The sequence below is a fragment of the Taudactylus pleione genome, unplaced genomic scaffold (assembly GCF_031769625.1).
Source record: "Taudactylus pleione unplaced genomic scaffold, aTauple2 ptg000270l, whole genome shotgun sequence".
NCBI lineage: Eukaryota > Metazoa > Chordata > Amphibia > Anura > Myobatrachidae > Taudactylus > Taudactylus pleione.
Window position 1 is genome coordinate 313,950 of NW_028284672.1, and position 27,996 is coordinate 341,945.

At 44.6% G+C, this 27,996-nt stretch overlaps 1 protein-coding gene across 2 annotated transcripts; it reads right to left on the reverse strand.

Moving 5' to 3' along the window:
* Positions 1-4,450: 4,450 nt before the first annotated feature.
* PAFAH1B2 (platelet activating factor acetylhydrolase 1b catalytic subunit 2) lies at positions 4,451-27,996 on the reverse strand. Of its 2 annotated transcripts, none has more exons than XM_088481391.1 (6): positions 27,842-27,996; positions 23,896-23,992; positions 21,335-21,424; positions 16,685-16,801; positions 16,450-16,572; positions 4,451-5,899 (listed from the first exon to the last, which is right to left on the reverse strand). In XM_088481391.1, the coding sequence occupies exons 2-6, from the start codon at positions 23,974-23,976 to the stop codon at positions 5,621-5,623; spliced, it is 690 nt and encodes a 229-aa protein (XP_088337517.1). In that variant the 5' UTR covers positions 23,977-23,992; positions 27,842-27,996; the 3' UTR covers positions 4,451-5,620. The 2 variants fall into 2 exon arrangements, with proteins under 2 accessions (XP_088337517.1, XP_088337516.1); XM_088481390.1 differs by lacking the exon at positions 27,842-27,996 and adding an exon at positions 27,677-27,807.

The following is a 27,996-nucleotide window of genomic DNA, read 5'->3' on the forward strand; positions in this document are numbered from 1 at the left end:
ATTGGTGTGGAGGTAGCTCTGAACAAGGGACCCCATGGATCGATAACCGCAAGCTCTTAAAGCGAATGGAAATCTCCATTGACTTAAGCGGGACCATAGGATCCTAGGGACCCTTCTTTTGAACAACTGTTTCTCCGCCACCTGAAGGTGAAAATGGCCCATAATCGGTGTGAAGTTAACTCTGAACAAGGGCTTTCCAGGCATACTGGTCCTATAATTTTAGACCCCATGGATCAATAACTGCAAGCTTTTAAAGCGAATGGAAATCTCCATTTACTTAAAGCAGGACCGTAGGATCCTAGGGAACCTTCTTTTGACCGACTGTTTCTCCACCACCTGAAGGTCAAAATGGCCCAAAATCGGTGTGGAGTTAGCTCTGTACAAGGGCTTTCCAGGCATTTTTGGAAGTAGGACTGTTTGATTCTAGGGACCCTTACCTTGACCGGCTGTTTCTCCGCCGCCCAAAGGTCAAAATAGCGTAAAATTGGTGGGGAGGTAGCTCTGAACAAGGGCTTTCCAGACATACTGGTCCTGTAATTTTAAAGCCCATGGATTAATAACCGCAAGCATAAAAAGCGAATGGAAATCTCCATTGACTTAAAGCGGGACCATAGGATCCTAGGGACCCTTCTTTTGACCGACTGTTTCTCCGCCGCCTGAATGTCAAAATGGCCCAAAATTGGTGTGAAGTTAGCTCTGAACAAGGGCTTTCCAGGCATTTCTGGAAGTAGGACTGTTTGATTCTAGGGACCCTTCTTTTGACCGACTGTTTCTCTGCCGCCTGAATGTCAAAATGGCCCAAAATTGGTGTGAAGTTAGCTCTGAACAAGGGCCTTCCAGACATACTGGTCCTGTAATTTTAGACCTCATGGATCGATAACCACAAGCTTTTAAAGCGAACGGAAATCTCCATTGACCCAAAGCGGGACCGAAAGACCCTTCTTTTGACCGGCTTTTTATCCACTGCCTGAAGGTCGAAAATTGCCCAAAATTGGTGTGAAGTTGGCACTGGACAAGGGCTTTCCAGGCATACTGGGCCTGTAATTTTAGACCCCATGGATTATTAACTGCAAGCTTTTAAAGGGAATGGAAATCTCCATTGACTTAAAGCGGGACCAGAGGAGCCTAGGGACCCTTCTTTTGACCGACTGTTTCTCCGCCGCTTGAAGGTCAAAATGGCTCAAAATCAGTGTGAAGTTAGCCTTGAACAAGAGCTTTCCAGGTATTTCTGGAAGTGTGACTGGAGGATTCTAGGGACCCTTAGTTTGACTGGCTGTTTCTCCACCGCCTGAAGGTCAAAATAGCCCAAAATCGGAGAGGCTATGGTTCTTATTCAAGCATCTACGAACACCATGGACAATATGGAAGGATTGCTATCACTTTGTTGTCTTTCTTAGCAAGTGTGGGTTGACAGAAATTGAAGGGAAGGCATAAGCTAGCTGAGACCTCCTTGCTTCTAATCTTTCTGTCTCTGTTTCTGTCAAGAGAAGACTTTGGGTCCTTTGGTATCTGGTTTGTTGCCACAATGTCCACTTGAGGAATACTAAATCTTTTTATCAATTGTTAACTTTCTGATGTAGACCATGTCCATGGAACAACTTGTACTGCTGACAGTGATTTTAGGTTTGTTCCTGCCCAAGATACCAGTTTTGCTACTTCCATTATCATTGCTTTACTGCTGGCTATTTATGAAGCCCGTTGATCTTTGATGGAATGTGTCCATGTTGTCTGTGTATTGTGCAAGGCTTCTCCCCCTTCTGGTGTTAAATGGACTGATGTTGATTAAAGTTTTTATGGGGTTCTTTTTCACCTTTCCTCTTTAATCTTGAAAGTTCAAAGACATTCTGCCTGTTCTACTGTCTTCCCAGTAAACAGCTGCTTGCATCTTTGAATTGCCAATGTGAGGAAAGAAACTTGGCCCTTCACTCCTGTGGAAAACAGATTGAGCTTCTTCCCAAGGACTTTTGTATCATATGAGGCGATTGTTTTTGGGTGCCTGTACCTCCTGTCTAAAGGGGTTGGGTACAGGATACCCACGGTCAGAATACTGCCGCTGGCATCTCGACAGGGTTAGGATACCAACTTGTTTATCAGTATCATAACCCGCCCCGCACCCTAAACCTAATCTTCCCCCTAACCCGACTATTTATGGTCTGGATGCCGGCGCTGGCATTCTAAGAGTCTAAAGTGACGGGAGTTATTTGCTAGACAGGTCGCGATGGGCGCGTTCTCACACCTTTGGGCAGATTTGGGCGCCCAACATTGGGCAGATTTCAGCTTGCACTTCAGCAGGGTGCAGAAATGTGCAATAAGTGATAAGCTGGCCATACACCTGCACGATTTTCGACGAGTCATATGATGGATCTTGTGAAAATAGTGTTTTTTTTAGTAAGAGAAGATCCGATGCGCGCTCCCGCAGCTCCTATAATCGGATCTTATGATCAGATGTACAGCACAAATGGTCCATCCTATCGTGTGCAGATCGTGCCATTTATTTTGTTCATGCGATTCATCGTGCAGCAATTCAAGTCATTAGAATGACTGTTTCCCTAATGAGCGCGTGAGGCACAGGATCGATCATATGACAGATCCAATGCTAAGAAAAACAACAAACATGCTGCCGGGACTGCCAGGGAGTTCCGGAGACTCGGAAGCTGAATCGGAATGTATGCTAGTCTCCTAGTCACTTTAGATGGGAGCTACAGATGCGAGAAACAATTGATTTTACTCTGTTATTTCAGCTTGCATCCTCCTGAGATGCAAGTAGAAATTGGCACAAAATCTGGCTTTTGGGCACCTTGTCGCTTTGCATGGAGAAGTCGCTTTACGCAACTAATCCCGTGCATTTTGGGCATGAGAACATGACTGTAGCGCCCAGCCCGAGGTTGGTGGCGCTAACAACTGAAAAGCTTCCTTCACTTTGAACGGGAGCTACGGACGCCCAGAAACAATTGAATCACCCCCATAGAGTCGGATTTTACTTCCCATAGAAAGGCTCAATAAAAATGGGAGATTAGCAAACATTCTTAAAACTGAGCAAATACTGCCCACAGGGGAGTAACTGGAGGAAACTTCTACCGCTCTCATGAAGCAATGGCATCTAAAGAAGCGTCGTTCAGGAATTCTATCCCTCTTTGTATGATTTATATACTTCTGCATAGGTAATATCTGTTTAAATTCTCCAGTATCTGCATGGACTAGTCTCTCCACATAATCGGGAATGCTCTGGCCATTGGTAATACTGGATTTCAATTATAGTTCCTGAAGAAACATGAGGCTTTTTGAAAGATCAATCCACGGGGTCCATAGGAAGACGCCTATTTTCAAAGATTACATAAATCTGGCAGACATACAAGCAATGGCTCAATCTACTTTAGGGGTGTGTGTGTGTGTGTGTGTACGTGTGGTAGGGAATATAGATTGCAGTGTTCTCCCCAGCGCACTCAGGGCAAGCCAGACTTACAGAGTACTGCACAGAGCTACCCATGCCGGAAAGAGTATCCCATCCATCCCCGCCACCTGGAACCCGGGCGGACGAGAGTTCACAGCACATGGCCCTCTCCAACTCTATCCCGGCTGGCAGAGAGTTCACAGCACTTGAACAGAAAGTCTGTCCCTACAGGCAGGGGAAGGACGAGGACAGTGGCTTTGGTAATTACAGGCTACACGCTCTGCACACCCCAGTCCACACAAAAAATATTAAGCCCTTAAAAATCTGCCAAAAATTACTTTTACATTGCTTTTGTTGAAAATAGCATTTACTAAAGCAGTGGTTCTCAACCTTGACCCTCAAGTTTTCCTAACAGGTCATATTTTGAGGATTTTGGTCTGAGGAAGTAGGATAATTACTGACCCAGCAAAAAAGATTCATACCCCTTTCACATTGCCAGCAATAACACAGGTTATTGCATGTGAACACGTAGCAACCTGGGTTACTGTGGAGTGCGAAAGGACCAGGTTAAAATAACCCAGGTCGAGCAGGGTTGAACATGGGTTCAACTCGTCTCGCAATGCAGTGTGAATGGATGCGACCCGGGTCCCGTTTACAAGCATAAGAGCCAGTGCTTGGAGATTAATTTAATCTCCAAGAGCCGGCTCAGCACGTGATGGCTGTGATTTCATCGACCCAGCAATAAGTCTGAAAGGGGTCTCAACCAGGTCGCACTCGGGATGGTCCCGTGAACACAATCCTGGGTAAGACCAGGCATAGTGATGTGAAAGGGGTATAACTCACCTGTGTATGATTAATAAAATCCACAGAACATGCCTTGCTGATGGTACTTAAGGACTGTAATTGAGAACCCCTGTACTAAAGTGATCCCCAGTTTCTTATACAACAATGACATTACTTTCCTGTGAAATGTACACTGCCAGCATTTTTGTTGTCTGTGCTTCGCTTATATAGAAAGTGAAAGTTATCTTTTATCAAGGCATAAAGACAGACACCAGGTTAACATTGGTATCTTTATAACGTCGCTCCATACACACGTGACAACAAGAGACAATCATTTCATTATGCCATACACAGAAGCTTAAGCTCTGAAGATGCGAGATCTACAAATGAGTTTCATAGCTGCACGGATGTGAGAGGCAGAGACAAATCGTAAACACTATAGGACAGCCCCACTATCTGCAGCTTTAATCGGCTCTAATTCTGCATCACCCACACCCTCTATTGTTGCGTTATGGCTATATCACATATTGATCTACGCATTCGGTACTAAGCCACATGCCATTACCCATAATGCCCAATCTTCTGCTCTGAATTTGGTGGGGGTCAATTTTCAGTAACTTCTGCTTTGGTCCCTGATCAGACCAACTTTATCAAACACATTATTCATACAGGCAATACTTATACTTTATATATATATATTCACACATATTTCCAAGATTGCGCATACGCTGCGCAATGAGAGGACAGATACAGAACAAATTTACCAGTTAATAAAATAAACTAAGAGTATTTGCAGTATGGCGGAGGTTGCTCTGGCAAAGAGGGGGCTTAACTAGCGGACAATGTAGCCTTCACAGCAGTGAAGCCATTAATGCTAGACTTTAGTTATGTAAACACACTCCACTTCCATGTATGTTTTAACCCTTTTTATGCCAGGATTGCCTTCGACACACCAAATAGCCACACCAATTACCTATGCAAACACCTGTCGCTTGTCAGGTTCAATTCTAAAGCAAATGAAAAGGAAAGATTGCATTAAACAGGCTCCTGGAGTGGTGTCCTGGGCATCAGCTTCACACCATGGCAGGCTCACCAATGGCTGGCAAAGCCACAACTTGGGTGCATCATCTCTTCACGGGATTTGCCACAGGTTTATACAGTCTACATCAATCCAAGACTTTAGGTTTCATGTTGCTTCTATCTGCAGGAATCTGTATCTCATTCTACACCTCAGACTCCATGGGGGAGGTATCAACGACATAACTGCCCAACAATATGGGAAATAGTAAAAGGGGTTTGCAGGAGAAGATGGGTTTTAGAAGGTGTATATGAGTTCTGTGTATATACACTGAACATGTAGATATACAGCGGAGGCAATTGTAGTGAGCGATGGTGGCAGCCAATGATGTAACACTGACGACAGGGTGGAGGAGGAATGTGGCGATATCAGGCCAGAGTGACTTGTTTTTCTTCAGGGGTCTCTTCCAGCAGTTGCATAATCAGTTCATGGAGTGGTCTGCAGACCTTGGTGTAGCCGGCAACCGTGAGATGGAGGAAGTCGAACATGTCGTGTCGAGAGATAGCGCCATCTGAGTGCACGAACCCGAAATCTGCATCCAGGAGCTGCACTCCAGGAAGGCGTGGTAGCCACGAGCGCAGCAGCTGGTTCACACGTGTATTCTTCTCACGGAGCCGATTAGGCTTCTCGCCACGTGGCAATAATCCCTGCAGGATTTAAGGAGAGGACTGTCAGGCAGGAAAAAAAAAACGGGGGAAAATAGCTGTACCATTATCTAACAAAATGTCTCTGCGGTTTAGAGTCTGTCCTTCTACAACAAGCTATTCAAATAATTGTATAGATGTTACAGCACACATTTACATACGTTAACAAAGGCATGTGCAAGCCAAGGATAGCTTTCTATGATGGTGCCAACTATATAGGACATGATCTCAGCAAGCCATGCTTTGCATAAGAGAACTTTATACTCTCCTATACGGACATACCTTAATGACTTGTTACTACTGATCTCTGGTACTAGTACAAATGATGAGAGTTATGGTAAGAACTTCCTCTGAGGAAGCCGCTGACGCTGTGTTTGCAGACGGAGAAACGCGTTATACATTGCCCCCATTTTCTGACTAAGGCTGGAAGTCCCGGGACTGATTACAAGAGAACAGACCCAGTAGGGAAGTATTTACTTTTTACAAATTGCCTTCATATTTAAAAATGGCTGCATGACTGCGGAATATCAGCAGCAGGAGACTTTCTTTATATACTCCACCTACTGGGGATTCGAGCTGCAAGGCTATTCAGCCTAACCTAAAAAGCCTGTCAGAAAACAGCTGTATATGAGTGACTGATCGAAGTCCAATGAAAATATATACTGTATAATATACAGAATATCAAGCTGTGGAAAGGATCTGATTAAGGAGCCATTGAAGTCTGGATCTGGGATCCAAAATAATGCCTTATGATTGGGTGTGGTATAAGAGATGGACAGTAATTAGTTAGACAATGTCTAGATCAGTGGTCAGGGAACAGGGGCAAATTACCCCACATGGGGTAAAAATGAATTTCCTGGGGATAATGGACACACAGCCGGACATGCATATGAATCATTCTATGCATGCCCAGCTGTCCGTCCATTACCCCCGGCTGTGCCGCAGGGAGGCTCTAAGCCGGACGTCCGCTGAGATGTTTATTTATTAACAGTTTCTTATATAGCGCCGCATATTCCATTGCGCTTTACAATTGGAAACATAAATAGAACAAAACTGGGTAATAACAGACAGATATATAGGTAGGAAGGCCCTGCTCGTAAGCTTACAATCTATAGGGTATTACCAGTGGGTGCCCGGCTCCTTCCCTGCAGCGCCGCGTTAGCCTAGGCTGGAGTTCTCTTCTGAACTCCAGCTTCCGCCTCTCTCCATGCGCACTATGGGAGAGACGTCATGACGTCTCACCCATAGTTCCGAGGAGCAGCCGGGCGGACAGGACGGTGGCGGATGCAGGAGTAGGGATTAAGGTAAGTGTTTTTTTTGTACAAGCGTCACTACAGGGGCGTTATATGGGGGCACTACTACAGGGGCATTATATGGGGGCACTACTAAATGATTTCCTTCCTTTCAAATCAAGGGGGTAACGTCAGCATATCTAAATATATTTTGGGGTAAAAGGTAAAAAAGCTCCCTGCCCTCTGGTCTAGATAGACACGAGATGTTAGACAGTCAATAGTTAGACAGGGAAAAAAAGTTAGACACAAACAAAAGTCAGACACACTAAAGTTAGACATGTAAAAAGTTTGGGATCAAAAGTTCAACATGAAAATGGTCGACACAAAAATGGTCGACTATATTTTGTTGTTGTTTTTTAGCTCTAATCTTCACCCTAACCCTCCCCTTGGTGCCGAACCCTAACCCTCCCTCCGGGTGCCTAACCTTAACCGTCTGGGTAAGTGCCTAACCCTAAAAAACAAACAAAAAATGTGTCGACCATTTTAGCGTCAATATTTTTCATGTCGAACTTTTGACCCTGTCGATCTTTTGTACATGTCTAACTTTAGTGTGTCTGACTTGTCTGTGTCGTCCTTTTATCCTTGTCCAAATATTAACTGTCTAACATCTGGTGTCTATCTAGACATTGTCTAACTAATTACTGTCTACAGTCCGAAACCCTTATGATTGATCCTTTACAGCACGCTTTCTAGGTTTAATTATTCAATGTTACATTTATTTTAAGTTTGCCATGTGTCAGGAGGTGTATACTATTAATGACCAATATGATAATGTGGAATAATTTTTATATGTATTTGTGTAAATTGTTGAAAAGCAATTTCTTGAATTACTGATCTAATAATTTAATTTATGGTATTAGTTTTCAATATATTAAATATTTTTATTACTTTCTATTCTTTATGGAAGCTTTTTCATGGAGAGAATAGTGTTATTTAAGTAAAAAGGGAGCAATACCGTTCAGAAAGCCGCAAATCAGTTGGTATTAAACTGTCACTAATAAGATTAGCGCCCAAAGTGTTTCTTTTGTGTATGTTCTTAGCTTTTAAGGGGTGCGCTCCTGCGCTGAGAGGAAAATCCAGCGCCTAAAGGAAGCATCCTGAGAGGCTAAGGTATCAAATGCATAGAACCTTAGAAAGGTCTGAATGGAAGACCACGGGGCCGCCTTAAAAAGCTGTACAGCCGAGACGCCACGGCAAGCTGCACACGAGGGGCCCATAGAACGAGTACAATGAGCAGAAACAGAAGCCGGAACAGGCAGGCCTGCCTGTGTGTAAGCTTCTGAGATAGTCATACGAAGCCATGTGGCCAATGTTTGTTTATTGGCTGGCCATCCATTTTTGTGAAAACCATAGATCGCAAACAAGAAGTCCGATTTCCAAAGGGAACTGGTACAGTCCACAGAAATCCTGAGAGCACGGACCACATCCAATGAGGCCTCACCAGTCGATAGGTCTGGTGACTGAAAGGCCCGTACTATAATTTCCTGTTTATATGGAAATGAGAAACCACCTTAGGAAGAAACTCAGGGCGAGTGCGAAGCACAGCCCGGTCCTGGTGAAATATCAGAAAGGGGGGACGACAGGAGAGCGCCCCCAATTCTGAAACCCTCCTGGCAGTGCCATAACCAGAAGATAGAGTCTTCGCTGTGAACCACTTGAGTTCTACAGAATCCAGGGGTACAATTGGAGGACCCTGGAAGGCACGAAGAACTACTTACAAATCCCACGGAGCCACTGGAGGGACAAAGGGAGGTTGAATCCTGAGGACACCCTGAAGGAAGGTGTGGACATCCGGTAGTGGAGCAAGTCTACGCTGGAACCAAATGGATAGAGCAGAGACATGCACTGTCAGTGAAGCAAGGCGAAGGCCAAGGTCCAATCCAGCTTGAAGGAAGGCCAGGACTCTGGAAATCCTTAAACACTCGTAGGTTCTGGTACGATGCAATTGGAAATATGTATGCCACACTCTGTGGTAGATCCAGACAGAGGCAGGCTTACGCACTTTAAGCATAGTGCTGACTACAGAGCTAGAGAATCCTTTTGACCTCAGGAGGGATGTCTCGAGAGCCACGCCGTCAAAGACAGACGACCCAGGTCCGGGTAAAGGCAAGGACCCTGAGACAACAGGTCCGGACGTTGAGACAGCAGGAACGGAGTGTCGATGGAGCAACTCCAAAGATCTGAGTACAAGTGACGTCTGAGCCAGGCTGGAATCACAAGCAGGACAGTGCCTCAGTCTTGATTGAACTTCCGAAGAACTCGAGGAAGAAGGGGGACTGGAGGGAATAGGTACGCAAACTGGAAGGTCCATTTCACTGGTGCGTCTACCAAGGTTGCCTCAGCATCTCATGTTCTGGACCTGTACACTAGCAGTTTGTGATTGTGTCGGGAGGCAATGAGGTCCATCTCTGAGAGGCCCCATCTGTGCACTAGGAGTTGCAACACCTCTTGGAGAAGCAACCATTCCCCGGGATGTACGTCGTGACGGCTGAGGAAGTCTGCTTCCCAATTGAGAACTCCAGGAAGGAACACTGCAGAGATGGCTGGGAGGTAACCCTCGGCCCATTTCAGAATGCGTGACACTTCTGTCATTGCTGCCCGACTTCGAGTGCCTCTTTGATGGTCGATGCAAGCCACTTTTGTGGCAATGTCAGACTGAAACTGTACAGGTTATCCATGAAGTATGTGCTGGGCCAGGTTGAGGGCCCAGTAGGAGCTCGAAGTTCCAATATGTTGATTGGCAGGGTTGATTCGACCGATGTCCAACGGTCCTAAAAGAAGTGCGGACCGGTCACTGCGGCCCGGCATGGAGACTGGCGTCCGTTCACAGGATTAGCCAGTCCGGGATCCAAAAAGGTCCGACCCTTGGTTAGATGAGATGTCTGTAGCCACCAAGATAGAGAAAGACGCCTCTCTGGAGAGAGCACCCTTGTCTGAGCTTTAGTCCAATGGGGTAACCCATTCCGCCTGTAGAGGATCAGCCTTTGCATAGGCCTGGAACGGAACGGAGCATATTCCACTGTGTCGAAGGTGGACACCATGGATCCCAGAACCTGCATTGCTGAGTGGATCAATACTCGGCGACTGTGAAGACATCTGCACAATCGTAGTCGAAGTGTGGAGATCTTGTCTGATGTCAGAAAGATTCTCTGAACCGTGAAGTCCCCAGGCACCATAGCTAGGATGATGGAGCGTAGGGTTTGCATCCTGAGGAATTTGTTGAAGGATTTGAGGTTGGGGATAAGCTGATGAGACCCATTCGGCTTCTGAACTAGAAAGCGAGTAGATTAATAACCAGTCCCTCACTGAGATAGTGGGACTGGCTCAATCCCCCCTGCATGCAGCAGGGACTGCATTGTAAGGCCTTGTTCAGGTCTGAAGGAGGGTCTGTGCAGAAAAACTGGTGGGGAGGCCCTCTGAGAAATGAGAGGGCGTACCCGTGAGAGACCACTTCTCTTAGCCAAGCATCCGTGGTGGTTTGACACCAGCACTGGGCGAAGTGAAGAAGTCGGCCTCCCACTCTGGGATATCCCAGAGGGAGGCCGTTCCGTGAGGCTGAGGTTTATCCTCGGGTTTTGAAGCAGGGCGTCTGGTGTTCCATGCCTGCTTGGTAATGGGTTCGGCAGCCCTAGTGGAAGCTGACTGCCTAGGAAAGGACTAACCTTTAGGCTATCCCTGAGGACGAAAGGACTTAAATGATGTAGTCCGAGGCCTAATAGAAGTAGCTGCTGAAGGCAGAAATGTAGTTTCTGATGCTGCCAACGTGGTTACAAACTTGTCAGGGTCTGAGCCAAACAAGATCTCCCCATTGTAGGGTAACCTTTCTAGGCCTTTCTTGGAACCGCATCTGCCTCCCATGAGCGTAGCCACAGGGTACGGTGGGCAGACACAGCCACGGCCAAGACTCTGGAGATTAAGAGACTGGCATCCACTGTCGCTTCTCCAATATAAGAAGCTGAATCTCGAATGTGAACAACAAAAGACACCTGATCCCTAGAAGCATCTGAGGAAAAAAAAAAAAAGTGTCTTCAAGTGCGTCAGCCCAGCTCTCTATCGCTTTAGCCACCTATGCAATAGCCATGGTTGGACGGGGCAACATCCCCTGAAAGAGAGTATATCGATTTCAGGCAAACTTTCACCTTCCTATCCGTAGGATCCTTCAAGGAAGTAACTGTAGGAATAGGCAATAGGACGTGTAAAGGGTTTACTGGGTAGAGGTTTCCCACCTTGCAACGTGATTTGAAAGGCATGAGGTGTAGCCATCAGACTCTGTACCGAGTTAGAGAGTACATCTACCCATGGTGGGGGTACAGGAGGTCCCTGAATCTGATGTGACAACCGCAAAGGAGGCATTACGTCCTGCTGTGATAACCCCCTCGGGGGAATTACAGCCAGATCCGTAAGACAGTCCGAAATATATGCAAAAGGTATATATTACTGGCAATGGCGCTCACCACTGCTGGACTAATGAATAAGTGGTAAGATCAGAGTGCAGCTGCCAATCAAGGAAGTATGTGCAATTTCTCCAAAAACCAATAGAAAACAAATGGGCTGCGCAGTCTAGTCAATTAATAATAAGAAAACATTTATTATCGTCTCTCAAAGGAAAGATCCCAGTACATAGTCAATTAACCATATAAAAGCGGTCTAATACAACAGCATATGTACATAGAAAGTTTATAATCTAAAATACAAAAATAGACACACAAAAAAAATAAAAAAAGAATGTTGGTCAAAACAGACACATAAGCTGTGAAGCTGAATAAATGTAGTCCCGGAGTGATATCACTATAATTCACTTATAGGTGGCAAAGTGAATATAACTTATATTCACTTTGCCACCTATAAGTCTATATGTCTATTTTGACCAACATTTTTTTTGTGTGTGTCTATTTTTGTATTTTAGATTATAAATTTTCTATGTACATATGTTGTTGTATCAGACCGCTTTATATGGTTAATTGACTATATCCTGGGATCTTTCCTTTGAGAGACGATAATAAATGTTTTCTTATTATTATTATTATTACCGTATATACTCGAGTAGAAGTCGACCCGAATATAAGCCGAGGTACCTACTTTTACCCAAAAAAACTGGGAAAACTTACTGACTCGAGGATAAGCCTAGTGTGGGAAATGGCAGCAGCTGGTAGTGCCCCCAGTAGTAATTCCCCCTGGTTGTGCCCCCAGTAGTAATCCCCCCTTTCAGTGCCTCCAGTAGTAATCCCCCCCTGGTAGTACCCCCAGTAGTAATCCCCCCTTTTAGTGCCCCCTGTAGTAATTCCCCACTGGTAGTGCCCCCTGTAGTAATCCTCCCCTGGTAGTTCCCCCAGTGGTAATCCCCCCTTTGAGTGCCCCCTGTAGTAATCCCCCCTTTTAGTGCCCCCTGTAGTAATCCCCCCCTGGTAGTGCCCCCTGTAGTAATCCCCCCCTTGATAGTTCCCCCAGTGGTAATCCCCCCTTTTAGTGCCCCCTGTAGTAATCGCCCCCTGATAATGCCCCTTGGTAGTGCCCCCTGTAGTAATCGCCCCCTGGTAGTGCCCCCTGTAGTCATCGCCCCCTGGTAGTGCCCCCTGTAGTCCCCCCCCCCCCCCCCCTAGTAGAGAGAGACGTTAAAAGAATTTAAAAAAAATAAACACTTACCTTAAACTCCCGCTCCTGGTCCCGCTCCATTGCATGGGAGAGACGTCGTCATGATGACGTGTCTCCCATCACCCACTGCGGGAGCCGGAAGATGGCTCCCGCAGTGGGAGCAGCAGCAGCCGCTGAGAGTCTGACAGACTCTCAGCGGCTGCTGATTACACCAAACACGCAGCTGCCGTTTCCGACGGCTCTGTGTTTGGCAGTGTGTAGCGCTGACCGAACTCCGTCCGGTCAGCGCTACACTTGACTCGAGTATAAGCCGAGGGGGTACTTTTTCAGCACATTTTTTGTGCTGAAAAACTCGGCTTATACTCGAGTATATACGGTAATTGATTAGTCCGAAATATATATATGATTCAAGAAGCGGATTGTAATAACAGCTACTACCAGTCAATCGGAATAGTCATTCTGAGGACCAATCAGCTGTCATTTATGAGCAGGTGCCAGGTCAAAGGTGGGAAAGGTCAGTTTGGCTGTTTCATTTTGCACAATAAAGTTGGTTACTGAAGTGCAATTATGGTTGGATGTTTGTGTGCATTGTTTAGTGCTATTGACGGTGTACAAAATAAATACAATGTCATCCAGGCAAAGTGGTGACTGGTCACCCAGGAAGAGATCCAGGATTGTGGTGTTACGTGAAAATGGTCTTTCGTATGCAGCAATTGCGAGAAGTTGGAGGGAATGTGACATCATCAGGAGTACGAAAGTTTTGCTTATGCTACCAGGAAACACAATCTATACAAAACAAAGAAGAAAAAGGCCGGAAAAAGTGCACAACAGCTGTTGATAGAATAAAACAAATTTGCATCAGGGACAGATGGATGTCATCTGTGGCCATTAGCAGTGAACTGAGGGCAACTGGTGTTTTTGTCAGTGCAAGAACAATACGGAGAAGACTAAAGGAGGTTGGCCTAAAAGGTAGGATTCCCCGAAAAAAGCCATTGCTGAATAAAAAGCAGCGGCAGAAACGAATACAGTTGGCAAAAGAACACATTGCATGGGCAGAAGGTCAGTGGAAACAAGTGATATGGAGTGACGAAACTAAGATATCGATATTTGGTAGTGATGGGAGAAAATATGTGAGACGTCGCATCGGGGAAGAGGTACATCCAGATTGCATTCAAGGCACAACAAAGAGTGATACAAGTGTTATGATCTGGGCATGTATGACAGCAGATGCTGTAGGCCGCCTTTATGTCAAAGATGGCACACTGAACAGCAGAAAGTACATTGACACCATCCTACAACCAAACTTCTACCTTCTATCAGGGATCTTTTTCAAGATAATGCCCCATTTTTTTTCCCAGCAGGATTCAGCTCCCTGCCACACTGCACGGATATGCAAACAGTGATTCACGGCGAATGACATACAGGTGCTGGGATGGCCAAGAAACAGCCCAGACCTGAACCCCATAGAACATTTGTGGTTACTTTTGAAAAAACTGGTACATCTGAGACGTCCATCCAATAAAAGACAATTCATTGAGGCTATAATTGTCTCATGGCACCACATAATAAAGAAGGAAGAGCTCCAAACACTGGTTGGCTCAATGCCACGTCGCTGTGCTGCCGTCTTGAAAAATAAAGGATACCCAACGAAATACTGATAGGACAGTGACATCATAAGTACACAGGGATTTTCACCCTATGTGTTGTTTTCACTGCATAACTTCCCTTGTAATGCAAATATTTGACCTCTGTTCATCGTGTTGAATTCAGCATTAAATTACCTTTCATTTGATATATGAATCATTGCACTGCATGAAATGTAACAGTTTTTATAAGCATTTGAAGTTGAAAAACATTCAAATTTCAAAAAGCGTCCGCAATTTTGGTCACCACTGTATGTATGTATATTCAAATCCTCCTCACTTAAGCCTGCAGCCCATAACTTGCCTGATAGCTGTATGGGTGCAGATGCCTGTTAATGCTCCTGCCTTTGCTAGACTTAGCTGCAGATTAAATAGCACTGGGTATAATGCAACCACCGTGTATGTAGGATACTAGTAGGATGCTGGTCCTGTCTTATGCCTGGGTAAGCTGCAGGAGCACACAGCCCAAATATGGCACAGTGCAACGAATGTATGTGACAATACCTCACAAATACTTAGTTCTATAAATGTGAGGCACATAAAAAACCCTGAATACACCTGTATGTTAAGGTAAAGCTGCCCACACACACAGCGATATTTTACCCGATCTGGCCGATTCCGACACATTGGAACGACAGTGTGTGTAAAATATGGCCAATCGTGAGTCCCCACTCACGATCACGATGCTCGTCCTTGCTGGTCGCACATCACATCGTCAGATCTGCCGTGCAGTGGGGCAGATCTGACAATCTAGGACACGATGCACTGTAAAAAGTCTGGATGCAGAAGAGATCGTATGAAGATTGGACACCAAATTGTGTGCAGAGCTGCCGGGGAGAGTTTCAAAGGAAATTGTACACATCGGCTGATCGTGAGCACATCGCTAATAGTCAGAGAAAAAAACACTGGTCCTGACTGATGCTTGAATAAGCAGCAGGAGCCCACTGCAGTATGCGACACACTAGTCCTGTCTGAAACATTGGTAAGCTGCAGGAGCCCCTTTGCCTAAATATGGCACAGTGCAGCACACAACAGTATGTGTCAGACCTCACAAATATTATCTTTTATATATGTGAGGTAAAAGAACCACCTTAACTACACCTGTATTAGGGCAGAATTAGAGGTATAGATATATGCTGAATTAGTTTCCGAAGTTGTGTTCCCAAGGCTGTAACTAGGGGTGTGCGAGCAGTTCCGCAGGGCTCTGTGCTGCTGCCTCACAGTCATTGCTTCTGGCTAGCAGGGTGTCTGAAACGGCAGCCTGCAGCTACCATCGTTGCGGCAGTGCCGTCGGTAGCATCCTTGGGATACATCATGCCATCTGTGCAGCCACTCGGAGCACCCTCAAGACGCTCAGAGCAGTGCTGCACTTCCTGGTGCTGGGGGCCCCGCCCCCTCTGTGCAACATTATGTCGTCATGCGCTCAGGGTGCGGAGCCGGCACAAGGCGCACTACCGTCCTGTCACGGCACTTTTGATTCCATCCTGCATGCCGTGTGAGATTAGTCTATAAAACATTACCCTGTGTTTATTTCCTTGAATCGAATTTTACTCTCTGCAGTGTATTCCTCTATATGTTGTGCCCAATGGTGCATTATAAATAAACGTATACATGCATATATTTTAACACAGAAATCCTCAATCCAAGAACTGGGACGGCATAATATAGTGATGGATGGTGAAATAGTATTTTTCTCGTGACCTCTCATGTTGCACTTGTCCCTCAAGAGACACATCACAATATTTTTTTGGTTTTTTAGCCGAACAGCTGTATATATTGTCCTAACATTTATGATAAGTGACCCAAGCAATACATTTACACAATTCAAGCACCAAATACTTCCATAACTGTCTAGTCAGATTGGTCATTGGTGAGACAATACCGTGGAACCATGGACAGCACCGTTTATGAAGAATTACCACCCTGGCAACTAAAAAAAACTAAACATTCAGTTACCCACAAGGGCCGTCTGTGAATGGTACAGCAAGTGGGGACTCCCTATTTATTCTACGTGCCATCTACATACCATAACAATTATTTTTGCTTGTGGTTGCAGCGTGTTGATGAGCTTTATGATGGCTTCCACTCCACCAGCTACTTCCTCTGCCGAGTTTTCATGGTTATTGGTACCGATCCACAAGACGATGACCTGTTACGTCGGGCACATGGGACACAGTAATTATTCCCTGATGCAATGAACAAATAGTGTGAGAGTTGCACCTGTGTGAACTGAATAGCCGCATTTGTGTGTGCTTCCTCACCTTAGGTTTGATATTCTCTAGTTCTCCATTCTGAAGCCTCCACAGGATGTGGCGTGTTGTGTCTCCACCAATGCCAAAATTCAATGCATGGAGTGGAGAGAACAGCTCCCTCCAAATCTGTGGAAAAAACCTTAAAGTCAGAGAATAACATCCAATGACACATACCGGATATATGGTAAACTGCAACTCGCCAGGTTATATTGGTAAAGGAAAAAAAAAAGGTGTTGTCTGAAACAACATACTATAGGGCTGCGTAGTGGATAGTAATATTGCCTCACAACTCGAAGGTCGCGAGTTCAATTACTGACCAGGGCGATACTTATCTGGACTCTGGAGCTCAGTCAGACCCGGACGCTAAGCAGCTAAAAGGGGCCGGGTATGCAAATGCCTTGATCGCAATGTCTGGTGTAAGGACGCCCTCTATGTCTTAGAGAGCGACGGTAGAGCGTACGCACGGCGGAGTAGAAAGCCGCCCACCTTTCTTTCTTAGCACACGTCATCTCCAGGAAGTGTGATTAATCGGTAACATCGAGAGCCATCGGAGCTGCACACAGCGCTTGAGGTAGACCCTACCCCACCGCAAGCACTGCAGGCTAAAATACTACCAAGTGACGTGTACAATGACGCTTCTTTGCTAATTATGCACACCCATAAAACGCAGTTTAGACGCCCAGACACGCCTCCGTTCGCACATCCACTCCCCCGTTCACAAGCACCTTCCCGTTACCACCCACAAACGGCGCTGTCACTCAAATCAGCGTCCAGTCTGTGTACTACGAGCACACGATTCCCGAGCGCAATGAGTGACTCGTGCATGCGCATATTGACGCATGCGCAAACGTGCAATTATCGGCCATTGCGTGCGTTCGTAGCTTAGCGTCCGGGTCTGAATCAGGCCCTCTGTATGCTGTCAAAGTGATTGCATGCAAGTTTAGTATAGCTATACAATAAATGATAAAAAATAATAATGAATACAGGTTGAGTCTCCCATATCCAAAATGCTTGGGACCAAGGCTATTTTGAATATCGGAATATTCCGTATTTTGGAATATTTGTATACTATATTGAAATATTTTAGGAACAGGGCCCAAATCTAAACACAGAATCTAAACACAGAATGCATTTATGATTCATATACACCTTATACACACAGTCTGAAGGTAATTTTATACAATACTTTCAATCATTTTGTGCATCAAAGTTTATGTACATACATAAAATTCATTTATGTTTATTATACACCTTGTATACACAACCTAGAAGTCATTTTATACTTTATTTTGAATAATTTGTGCCTTAAACAAAGTTTGTGCACATTGAACTATCAAAAATCAAAGATTTCACTCTCAGTCATGCTAAAAATATTCCGTATTTCTGAATATTTGGATATGGGAGACTCAACCTGTAATATAAAAAAAATGATAATACAATATTACAAATTACATACGATGTGTACGATCTATCGCACCAATCCGCGTCTCAACATTCATCACACCCTGTCAGATGTTCGGTAACTCATGCAAATAAGACAGCCTGAATCTTGCAGGAACTGAGCAATATAAGCCACCCTCACCCTCTTAGACAGCCCTGCAGAAACAGTAGCATTCTAAAACAGATGCATTAAGAAATTTGAATGTATTCCACTTGGCCAATGCTGTAAATGGTGATAAGTGATCCCTCAGACATCGGAGTTTTACAAATGGTATAATCAGGGGCGTAATTAGAACTTTGTGGGCAAAATAGCAACATTTTTAAGGGGCCCCCAACTCAGGTCTCAATCAGAGGGCCCTAAGGTGTTATATATATATATATATATATATATATATAATAGTCAATATATTGACTACTCTACATTATCTATATCCGGAGGGCACCGGAGCCATTGACCATTTGGGGTGAGTACCGGTCTGTATAGCTATATATATATATATATATATATATATATATATATATATATATATATATATATATATATATATATATATATATATATATATATATCACACACACACACACAGTATATAGTGCAAAATCAGATGGCCCTCAGGAACCCCAGGCAATAATGAAAAAACGCTATGTACACGTACACACACGCACACACACACACACACACACACATATATATATATACATACATATATACACACACACATATATATGCACACACTGTACATGTGTATATATACACACACATGTACATATACGCGCGCACATACACATATATATATATATATACATATCTATACATAAATATACATACACACACATTGTGACACAGAACAAGTAGAGAGCACTATGTGGCTCTCTCCACAGAAGTCAACCTCATAGTGGGGGTGGGGCAGGCTGCTTCTTCCCGCCTCCTCCTTCCCTGCAGCCTGGCCAGCAAGTGAGAGCCACAGGTTGCAGCTTTCCATTCTATTGGACAGCTGAGCCGTCGCTCAGCAGTTCAACCCCGCACTGCTCTGCGCGGTACTGAGGGCTGTCACTGACTGACTGCTGTCAGTATGGTGCGCTACGCTGCAGACCAGATCAGTAATAGAGATCCGATCTGTGGTGGGGGGGGGGGAACTCTTAGAGAGGGGGGCCCGGGGGTACTTACTCCCCAGGTTCCCTCCCTTTAGGCAACACTGCAGCAGGGACCAGCATGCTGTCCACTCGCCCCATTGTTAATACGGCCCTGGGTGCAGGGGGTACTTTGCTGCGCCGGCGGGGCCCCTAAGCCGCAGGGCCCCATAGCAACCGCAACCCCTACACCTTCCATAGTTACGCCACTGGGTATAATGGTTTGTAGAGATGACGAAATCGAGTGTTTAACACATCTCTCTAGTGCTGGGTCTATAAAAATAATTAAAGCCAATGGACCTGTACAACTCACTGACAAGTCTTTGTTTCACGTCAATTTCACCTGTCTGCAGCATTCAAAACAGTATATGCTCTATAGAAAGCCTGTCAAAACACAGAATACACTGTGATGCAGGTCAGCTCTGAGCTACGGTAAGAAACATCTCACAGCTCTCTTTGAACATGGCCAAATCACCTACACTTCAACGTGTGCTGCTTTTTAACATCTGTGTGTACGTAAAAGTACAGTATGTAGCTTTGTCCACTGTAAATGTCCTGGAGGCCTTAGCACTAATGTATGTGCAGACAAAATCAAAATATATTACTTTGAGCCATTTTAGGCAAAGTAAATGTCAAAGAAACCGAGTTAAGCTCTAGTAGTTGAATTAATTTTCCTATCCTAACAAACTCCCTGTTTTTATTATAGGTGAATATTATTAGTAGCGCTGTTATGTAAGAAAACTTATTTTAGTTTCCATATTTTAGGTTTACGTACATAGTATTGCACCCTTCTGTATTTGCTCCCTCAAGTTCCATGATAACAAGCAAATCATCTGAATATGGCAATAAGTAAATATATATTGATGTAGATGACAGAGTAGGGCGGCTCCGGCTGCATGCTTAGAGGCTCCAAGGGGCGGGGACAATTCTGTCTGGGGCCCGGCCTATCAAGGAGTTGTAACAAGGCCCTGCTGACGTTCACGATAGGGTGTGGCCACATACTCACGCTAGGTCACGCCCCCTCTATATCAGGGCCTAATCAAACTCCAGGCTACCATATACAGGACTATAAGATGGAAAGCATGCCTTCATCGTTAATACAAAGTACATATGGATTTTTTGGTTTTAACTTAAGGAGGATCGGGAGACTTGTCCCAATAACGGGTGTGTACACTTCCCGCTGCTTGATGCAGCACTGATATGGTGTGTTTTAGCTGAAAATATAGTTGGGAAATAAGTAGTATATCAAAAATATCCATGTCTACATTAGATAAAACAAACACACAAGACGGGAAGTTTTTGGTTAACCGAAAAGACAACGACCTCTACTTTCTGATCAGATGCATTGCAGACTGTAAGTGGTGCGCCAACAAGGGCATAAATAATACTTATTAGCATTTAAAGAATGGTTTTTAGAAAGCACAGAGAATAAAAAAAAAGCTAATTTATGACACTCATACCATACCTCAACATGGGACATTGATTAAAAACTACAATAAAAAAAGTAAACATTTTTACAGATATTAGGTTGAAAAAAATCAAAATCACCTGTTTATATTACAGGATAGACATGGTTCCAACTGCACCAGACCTCAGAAGAAACATACATCACATCAGATAAAAGCAGGGGTGGGGAACCTTTCTTCTTCCAAGGGCCATTTTGACATTATATATATATATATATATATATATATATATATATATATATATATATGATAGAGAGATAGCAGTATTTATATAACAGTATTCGCAGGCCCGATGCAGGCCACTCCCCCTCCGTGTGATGTCACATACAGGTGGCGCAACAATTGCCAGTGATTACTGCAATGCCCGAAGCATCCTGAGGATACTCCGGGGAGCTGTAAGGGCAGCGATGTGACCGTCTGAAGCGTCCTATGGATGCTACAGGCGGCACTGCTGCATAGATTCTGGCTGCAGGGTGCCATTCTAGGCACCCTGCTAGCCAGATAGGGCTAGCAGAAAAAAGCTCAGAGGGCCAGACCGAATGATTCCAGGGGCCTTATACAGCTCCTTAGCCTGTGGTTCCCAATCCCTGCATTAAAAGGAACATACAAAGAGGCTGCTTACCTCATACTGTTGCATTAGTTGCACCATGGAATCACCTACAAACAATACATCTGGCTCCTTGTCCTTACAATCCAAAACAAACCTGTTGTGCTGGAAGAGTTAGTGAGGGAAAAAAAAAAATCAAGACACGTGTTTAAAACCTATGGCATTTGCATACATTAAACATGCTTATGTGTGGTGAGAAGTTTAATGAACAAATACAATAATCGGCAGGTTATCTGTAAGGAGTTCAATTTTAAGAAAATATTTAAAAGGGTTGAGCACTAATTGTTAAACACCATCCTTCAGCCAGCCTGCCATATTGGAATCATTGCTGACCCAATGGCGTCTGTGCAGCCTGAGCAAGCAATAATGCTGAGGAGGATTGGCACAACTGATCTCTGAGCCCTTATATCCAGACTCTCAGCGGTAAAGGCTGTTGCATGTCATTTTACCAATAATTACAAGTAATCTAATTTTTTTATGTGTCATTAAATAAAAACAAAAAACTACAATAACTTAATTATGATTCCATGTAAGAAAATAAAATGTGACATATGGAAGCAGAGGTGATTAGGTTTTATGGCCAGAGCATGTGTAAATAGTAAACACATCTAGTAAAGTGAAGTTGCCTGGTAAACTAAAGGTGCATATCCACTACACGATTAAAATGAACGATTAAACGATAACGACATCGCTATCGTTCATTAATTGTGCTGGCAACAACCAGCGATGCGCGCTCCCCCTGGTCGTTGTCGGCATCTGTCATCGCCTGAACATGCAGACCAACCTGACGATATCAACAGTATGTGCATGTTCGGGGATGAGGGAGGGTGCCTGCACTGAGTATCGTTCAGTGTGGGCACATTATCCACTGCACAGTGTAAGAAAAGATTGAACATTAACAATGTCATTATAGTTCGTTCATCGTGTAGTGAATATACACCTTTATTCTTATGCATATCGCAGGCTATTGCCCCTTAATAAGGAGCAATAACATGTTAGTTTTACATACATTTTTTCATTGATGTATTCCATTTAAACTTTTGTAATACAAGTCTGTGGGCTCAATCCAATTGGGTGCGAATGGCGAGTAGAGAGTTTGCTTCTTGAAACTCGCACACTTCGTAGCGAAGCGCTCTCCCGAGAATTCTCCAATCAAATTAAATATGCCTATTCGCACTACTTGCAGCGGAGGGGTGCGAATTGACTGCCAAATGAGATTTGCGAGAAATGCATGAAAATGTGGGGAGACCATCCTGGATCCCCCAAAATGACTAATTTCATTAGCATGAACGTATAGAAGGCCGTTTGTGGGCATTAGGAAAGTACTGTAGGTTTTTACATGGTGTGAAATGGCTGATTTGTGTTGTTTTTTTTTTAAATGCAAGTAAATGATAAAAAAAAAACACTTTTTTCGTTTAACCTCAAACGAAGTAAACGAAAAATGCAATAAAAAAAAGTAGGAAAAAGGGTGATTTTGGGGTACTTTGAGGGCACCTTGAAAAATGTAAAAAAAAAATGTAAAAACAATTTCTCAACTGAAAAATGATTGTAATTAAATTTGGGGTGCCTAAACTGACGAAAAATTTCATTTTGGGGTAATTTGAGGACATTTTTGTTTTTACCCAAAAAAATTACATGTAATTAATTATTTACTAAATAAGCTAATTGGAGACTTCCAAATGCCTAATTAGTCATTACGGGGGTGTCCAAGGGGTTCAGCACAGTGTCCTGACATTTTAACCTTAAAATAAAGATTTTCCTTTCCATCTCTCATCCTCAGGGAGGTGCGAGTGGAAAGTTGCGAATTCAGTCTGACTGATTCAGTGCGAGTTGCTAATTGCATTGCAAAATGAATTCGCTATGCAAATTCGAAGTGAGAACAGCAACTTACACCTCGCAATATGCACCTAATAGGATTGACCCGTGTTTAGTTAAAAGTGGATAGCAATATGATTACCTGATGCATATATATATATATATATATATATATATATATATATATATACACACATATACATATACATATACACACACACACACCAATAGTAGGAGTTTAGCAATCAATGACAGTAAAAGGCTCCAGCAATTTGGGCAGGAACATTTACAATCAGCTCCGGGCCAACCAATCACTGCACAAAGAGTAAATGTATTGACCTAAAAGGCTAGTGTCGCAAAAAGTAGCACATCAACCTGTATCTCCAGTTATAAATGTGGTAAAGTATAATCACAATGAATTATCTGCTTGTGTCCACAACCTGCAATCCAAGCATTTTGGCATGACTGAATCAGTGAGCAGTTTGGTCACATATGTGTAAGGTCAAATTACACCAAATTGAATTGTTCCAATGCTGGAAGCATTTGCTCTTATAGGTAGGTTGAATAATTAACGAAGCTGCTACACATTGCAATAGTAATCATTGGCCAGCTCAATTTCCATCTAACATGACCTGAAAAGGTGATGTACAAGCAGTGTTTAGAAAGCCACATAAGGTGGACAGAGATCACTGTGCACAGTCAGTCATGCAGGTGTCAGGTTCAGTGTTCTACTGGAACATGATCATTTGCAAATCCATTACCTGAGACAGCCAACGGCCATCACCCTGTACATCCTCAGAAACATGAGGGACAGCAGCAGAGTTTGTGTCCCCCTGACTCATTATGCAGAAAATCTGCCTGCAAGGAGAAAGGTGTACATCAGAGACTTGCAGAAGTTTAAGAAGAACATAGCAAATTAATTTATGATTCCAGGACTAGGGTATAGTTTAACTAAAGTTTCTAATAATTAAAAATGGTGTTGTCCATAGCAACCAATCAGTGTATAGCCATCATTTATCTATGCATTCTATAAAATGATCCACAGAATGTGGTTGGTTGCTATGGGCAACACCAACACTTATGTTTTAGGCTTTAGTAAATCCACCCTTAGGTATTCATACAATTATAATCACAATGCAGGGTATCAAGGTAGAAAGTATGAGCAGGTTGTAACTGTGCTTCGTGGGGAACTCAATCTTGTAATCTCACTTTGATGATGGTCATTAAAGAACATTTATATTACCATTCTTATTAATGTCTTAAGGTGCGTACACAGGTAACGATTTTTTGAACGATTTAACTAGAACGTCGTTATTGTTCAAAAAATCATCAGTTTCTGAGCTATAACAATGAACTAAAATCATTCAAGCGCGCTCCCGTTTGTAGTTCATTTCAGACTGTCCAACATAACGATTTTCATTAAGGGAAGGAACATTTTTCGTTCATCGTAAAAATCGCTCATTACACTTCAAAAACTGGCTCACTTTTCAAGGGAAAAGCAGACAGATAATCGTTGGTTACAAAATCGTTGTGTGTATGCACCTTTAGTGGTAGTAGTTTATTTATTTATTTTTATTATTTATTTTTTTTACAGTTAACAGTTGTCCCAGACTGAATAGATCTTGTCAATGATTAAAATGCCTGCTTTGTGTAGAGGGGCACATACATCTGAGATGGATTGCCCCAATACACTGTTCAGGTGACGCCTGGGAATCATTGAAATTCAACATGTTGAGCAGTCTCAATTTCCCGATTCCGACCCAAAAATGTCGGAATCTGCAAGTCGGGGATTTTTAACATGTTGAACTTCCACAATCCGCAGTCGCCGATCATGGAAGGCCGCGGATCCACGGATCGGCAGAATGGGTAATCGGGGCTGTAACTGTATGGCCCATATTACATAGTAGAGCAGATGTACAACTAAAAGCACATTCACTGTGATACATTAAATAAAGTCCATGGTTTGTATCACAGGATAGAAAAAAAAAAAAAACTTATCATAGTTATCCTTTAATTCATTTACATAGTTTGGGGACCACAAGTTATCATTGCGTTTGTTTCTAACCAAGGTAATATGTGTAGTTTATATGTTCTCACTATGTTTATTAGAATTTCCTATCCAAAGATTGGTAGGTTAAATGCTCTTAACTAACCCTGATAGCACAGGTCCAAAGTGCAGGGCCTATTACACAGGAAGCTCCACTGTGGAAGGGTATACCCAAATAAAGGTCTATGGACTCAGGGGTAGATGTAGTATAGCAGCATGCATCATGCTACTATAATATCTTTCCTGCTTTGACTCTTTACCGAGGCGAAGCAGGAAGCACTACCGATGAGATATATGAACATCTCATCTGCCGGAGTGGGGTACTGAAAACTCCCCCCTCCGGCGATCCCTGCCTGAGCGCACAGAGCATGATGTGCTGCATCTCACATCCCGGCCAGCTCTCCACTGGGCATGCACAGGATCTCCTGTGCAGCCGGCAGCCACCGCAACAGGGACGGTGCTATCCCTGCTGTGGTGACATGGCAACTGTTGATATCGATAGCTGCAGCTGTCGGAACGGTCAGTGGCACTGACAGTTCTTACATTGCCTAGCATTTCGGCACTGCTACCTTGTAGATAGCAACCCCTGTCATTGAACACCAAACCCCACTATAATACATGGAGAAGCTGTATAAGCGCACATATCGTGCGCTGATACCACTCCTCCCCCATAGCCCTCAATCCTATTAGCCACGAGTCCCCTCTCAGCACGAGTAAATGCGTCTGTATGCCACACTTGCTGTACCTCCTGACTCGTGTATTTTTGTTTGCAGCTCCATAGGACTGCATACAAAATTCTGTGAGTCCAAGGTAAGATCGGGCTGCGACTTGCGGTGCTGTTGCCGGCGTTTCTACATCAGTTCATATGCTAAGGTGGGTACACCCCTGACATATCTGCAGATGATGGTCGTTGATACACACTGAACAGCCATCATCTGCTTGTGCCCTCGGGTCCCGGCGGCCGAGTCTGGGGCGTGTCCCATCCCCCTCCTCACGGCTGCTGCTGTGTGTACCGTAGAAACCTGCCGATGGACAGATCCATCAACTGTGCAGCACAGCCAATGCAATATGACGTTCACCGACATATCGCGGGTACACACTGGCCAACGTGCAGCAGATATATTGGTCGATCAATTGAGCGGCCAATGTATCTGCCAGTGTGTACCCACCACAACTCGCCCCCTTCTCGGAGATAAAACGATTGAGCCCTATGATTGGACAGCATTGCAGAATATATTGGTGCTATACAAATATAAATGATAAGGGATCATGCTTCCTGGCTGGTGTAATCTAACCCTTCAAGCATGTTATGTTAAATCAGCAGAGAAAAATCTCCCAGCTGTTACAAGTCAGCTCTAGCGTATGGTAGGAATGGCACATGCTAGGCTAACTGGGACAGGATGGGGTACCAAAACTACCATGTGCACGGGTGCATCTCCATAGGGACTAAATGGGCACAATTCTACATAAAAAATTTTAATTGACATAAAGCTTAAAATGCTTTCACCTGCTGCAGTAATGCACTGCCACACACCAACTGGGCACAGCACAGTCACCAACCGGGTGCAGCATTACCACACACTGATCGGCCACAGCAGTCACACACCGATTGAGTGCAGAATTCCCACGGTAATGTCTAAATCCCCTTCACGGGGAGGACCCTGATGTCATCAGCCAGTGTCAAGCGTCATTCCCTGCCATCCAAGTGGACATAGAGGGGAAATATAACCATGTGGGGAGCATAGTGAGCCACCATGCCCGAAGCGTGGAAAGCGCAGCGAGGGGACAACAAACTTGTTTAAGTGGGGACGAAGTACTTCTTTAGCTGGCTCTCATGGGCAGGAACTACACTTCCGCCCTCACTCACGTCACTTCCAGGTCCCTAGCACGAAGGGGAAATAAAGCCAACCGCATTTCCACAGACCGGGCGCAGCACTGCCACACAACGACCGGGCACAGCATTACCATACATTGGGGCAGCGCTGACACAAACCAACTTGTCACACACTGGCTGAATGCATTACCACACACAGCATAGTCACACACCGACCAAGTACAGCATTACCACACAGACAGGGCACAGCACTGCCACAAACTGACCTGTCACAGCACAATCACACAATGACTAGATGCAGCATTACCACACACCGACAGGGCACAGCAGGCACACAAAGCCCGAGTACAGCAGCACCACACACCAACCAGTCACAGCACTGCCATACACAGTCTGTGTGCAGCATTACCACACCTTGGGCGCAGCACTGCCACACACCAACTGGATGCAGCATTACCACACACCGGGAGCGCGGCACAGGGCTCCCGGGACAGAGATCCATGCACATCCTGAGGCCGTTATACTTTTAATGACCGAACATTGCGCCAGTTACTAAAATCATGCAGGATAAACCGAGTGCGAGCTGCAACACTGACTGGGCCGCAGTATCCTCGGCACCCAGAGAGGCTCGCAGCACCCTCCCTCCCCTCCGTGTACCCACCCTCCCCGGGGTGCCAGCATCACACATATCCCAGTGCACGACCATGGGGGTAACCGGGGCTTCGCCGCCCACGGACCACGCTCCAGCTGTCACCCAACCGGAACACAGCGAAGCTCTCTTCAACCACAAGAGCCTAAAGGGTGCGTTTTACGTGACGTCACTCACTCGGTGCTCCGGTAACTCCACCCCTTCCGGTGTAAGGGCTCCCGGTGCTGCTCCTGCTGGCGCGACCACCGCTTCCAACGTCACTTCCGCCTCTCCTTCTCACCTAGCGCCGGACCAGTGACTGGCTGCGGAAGTGACGACACGACGGCTCACTA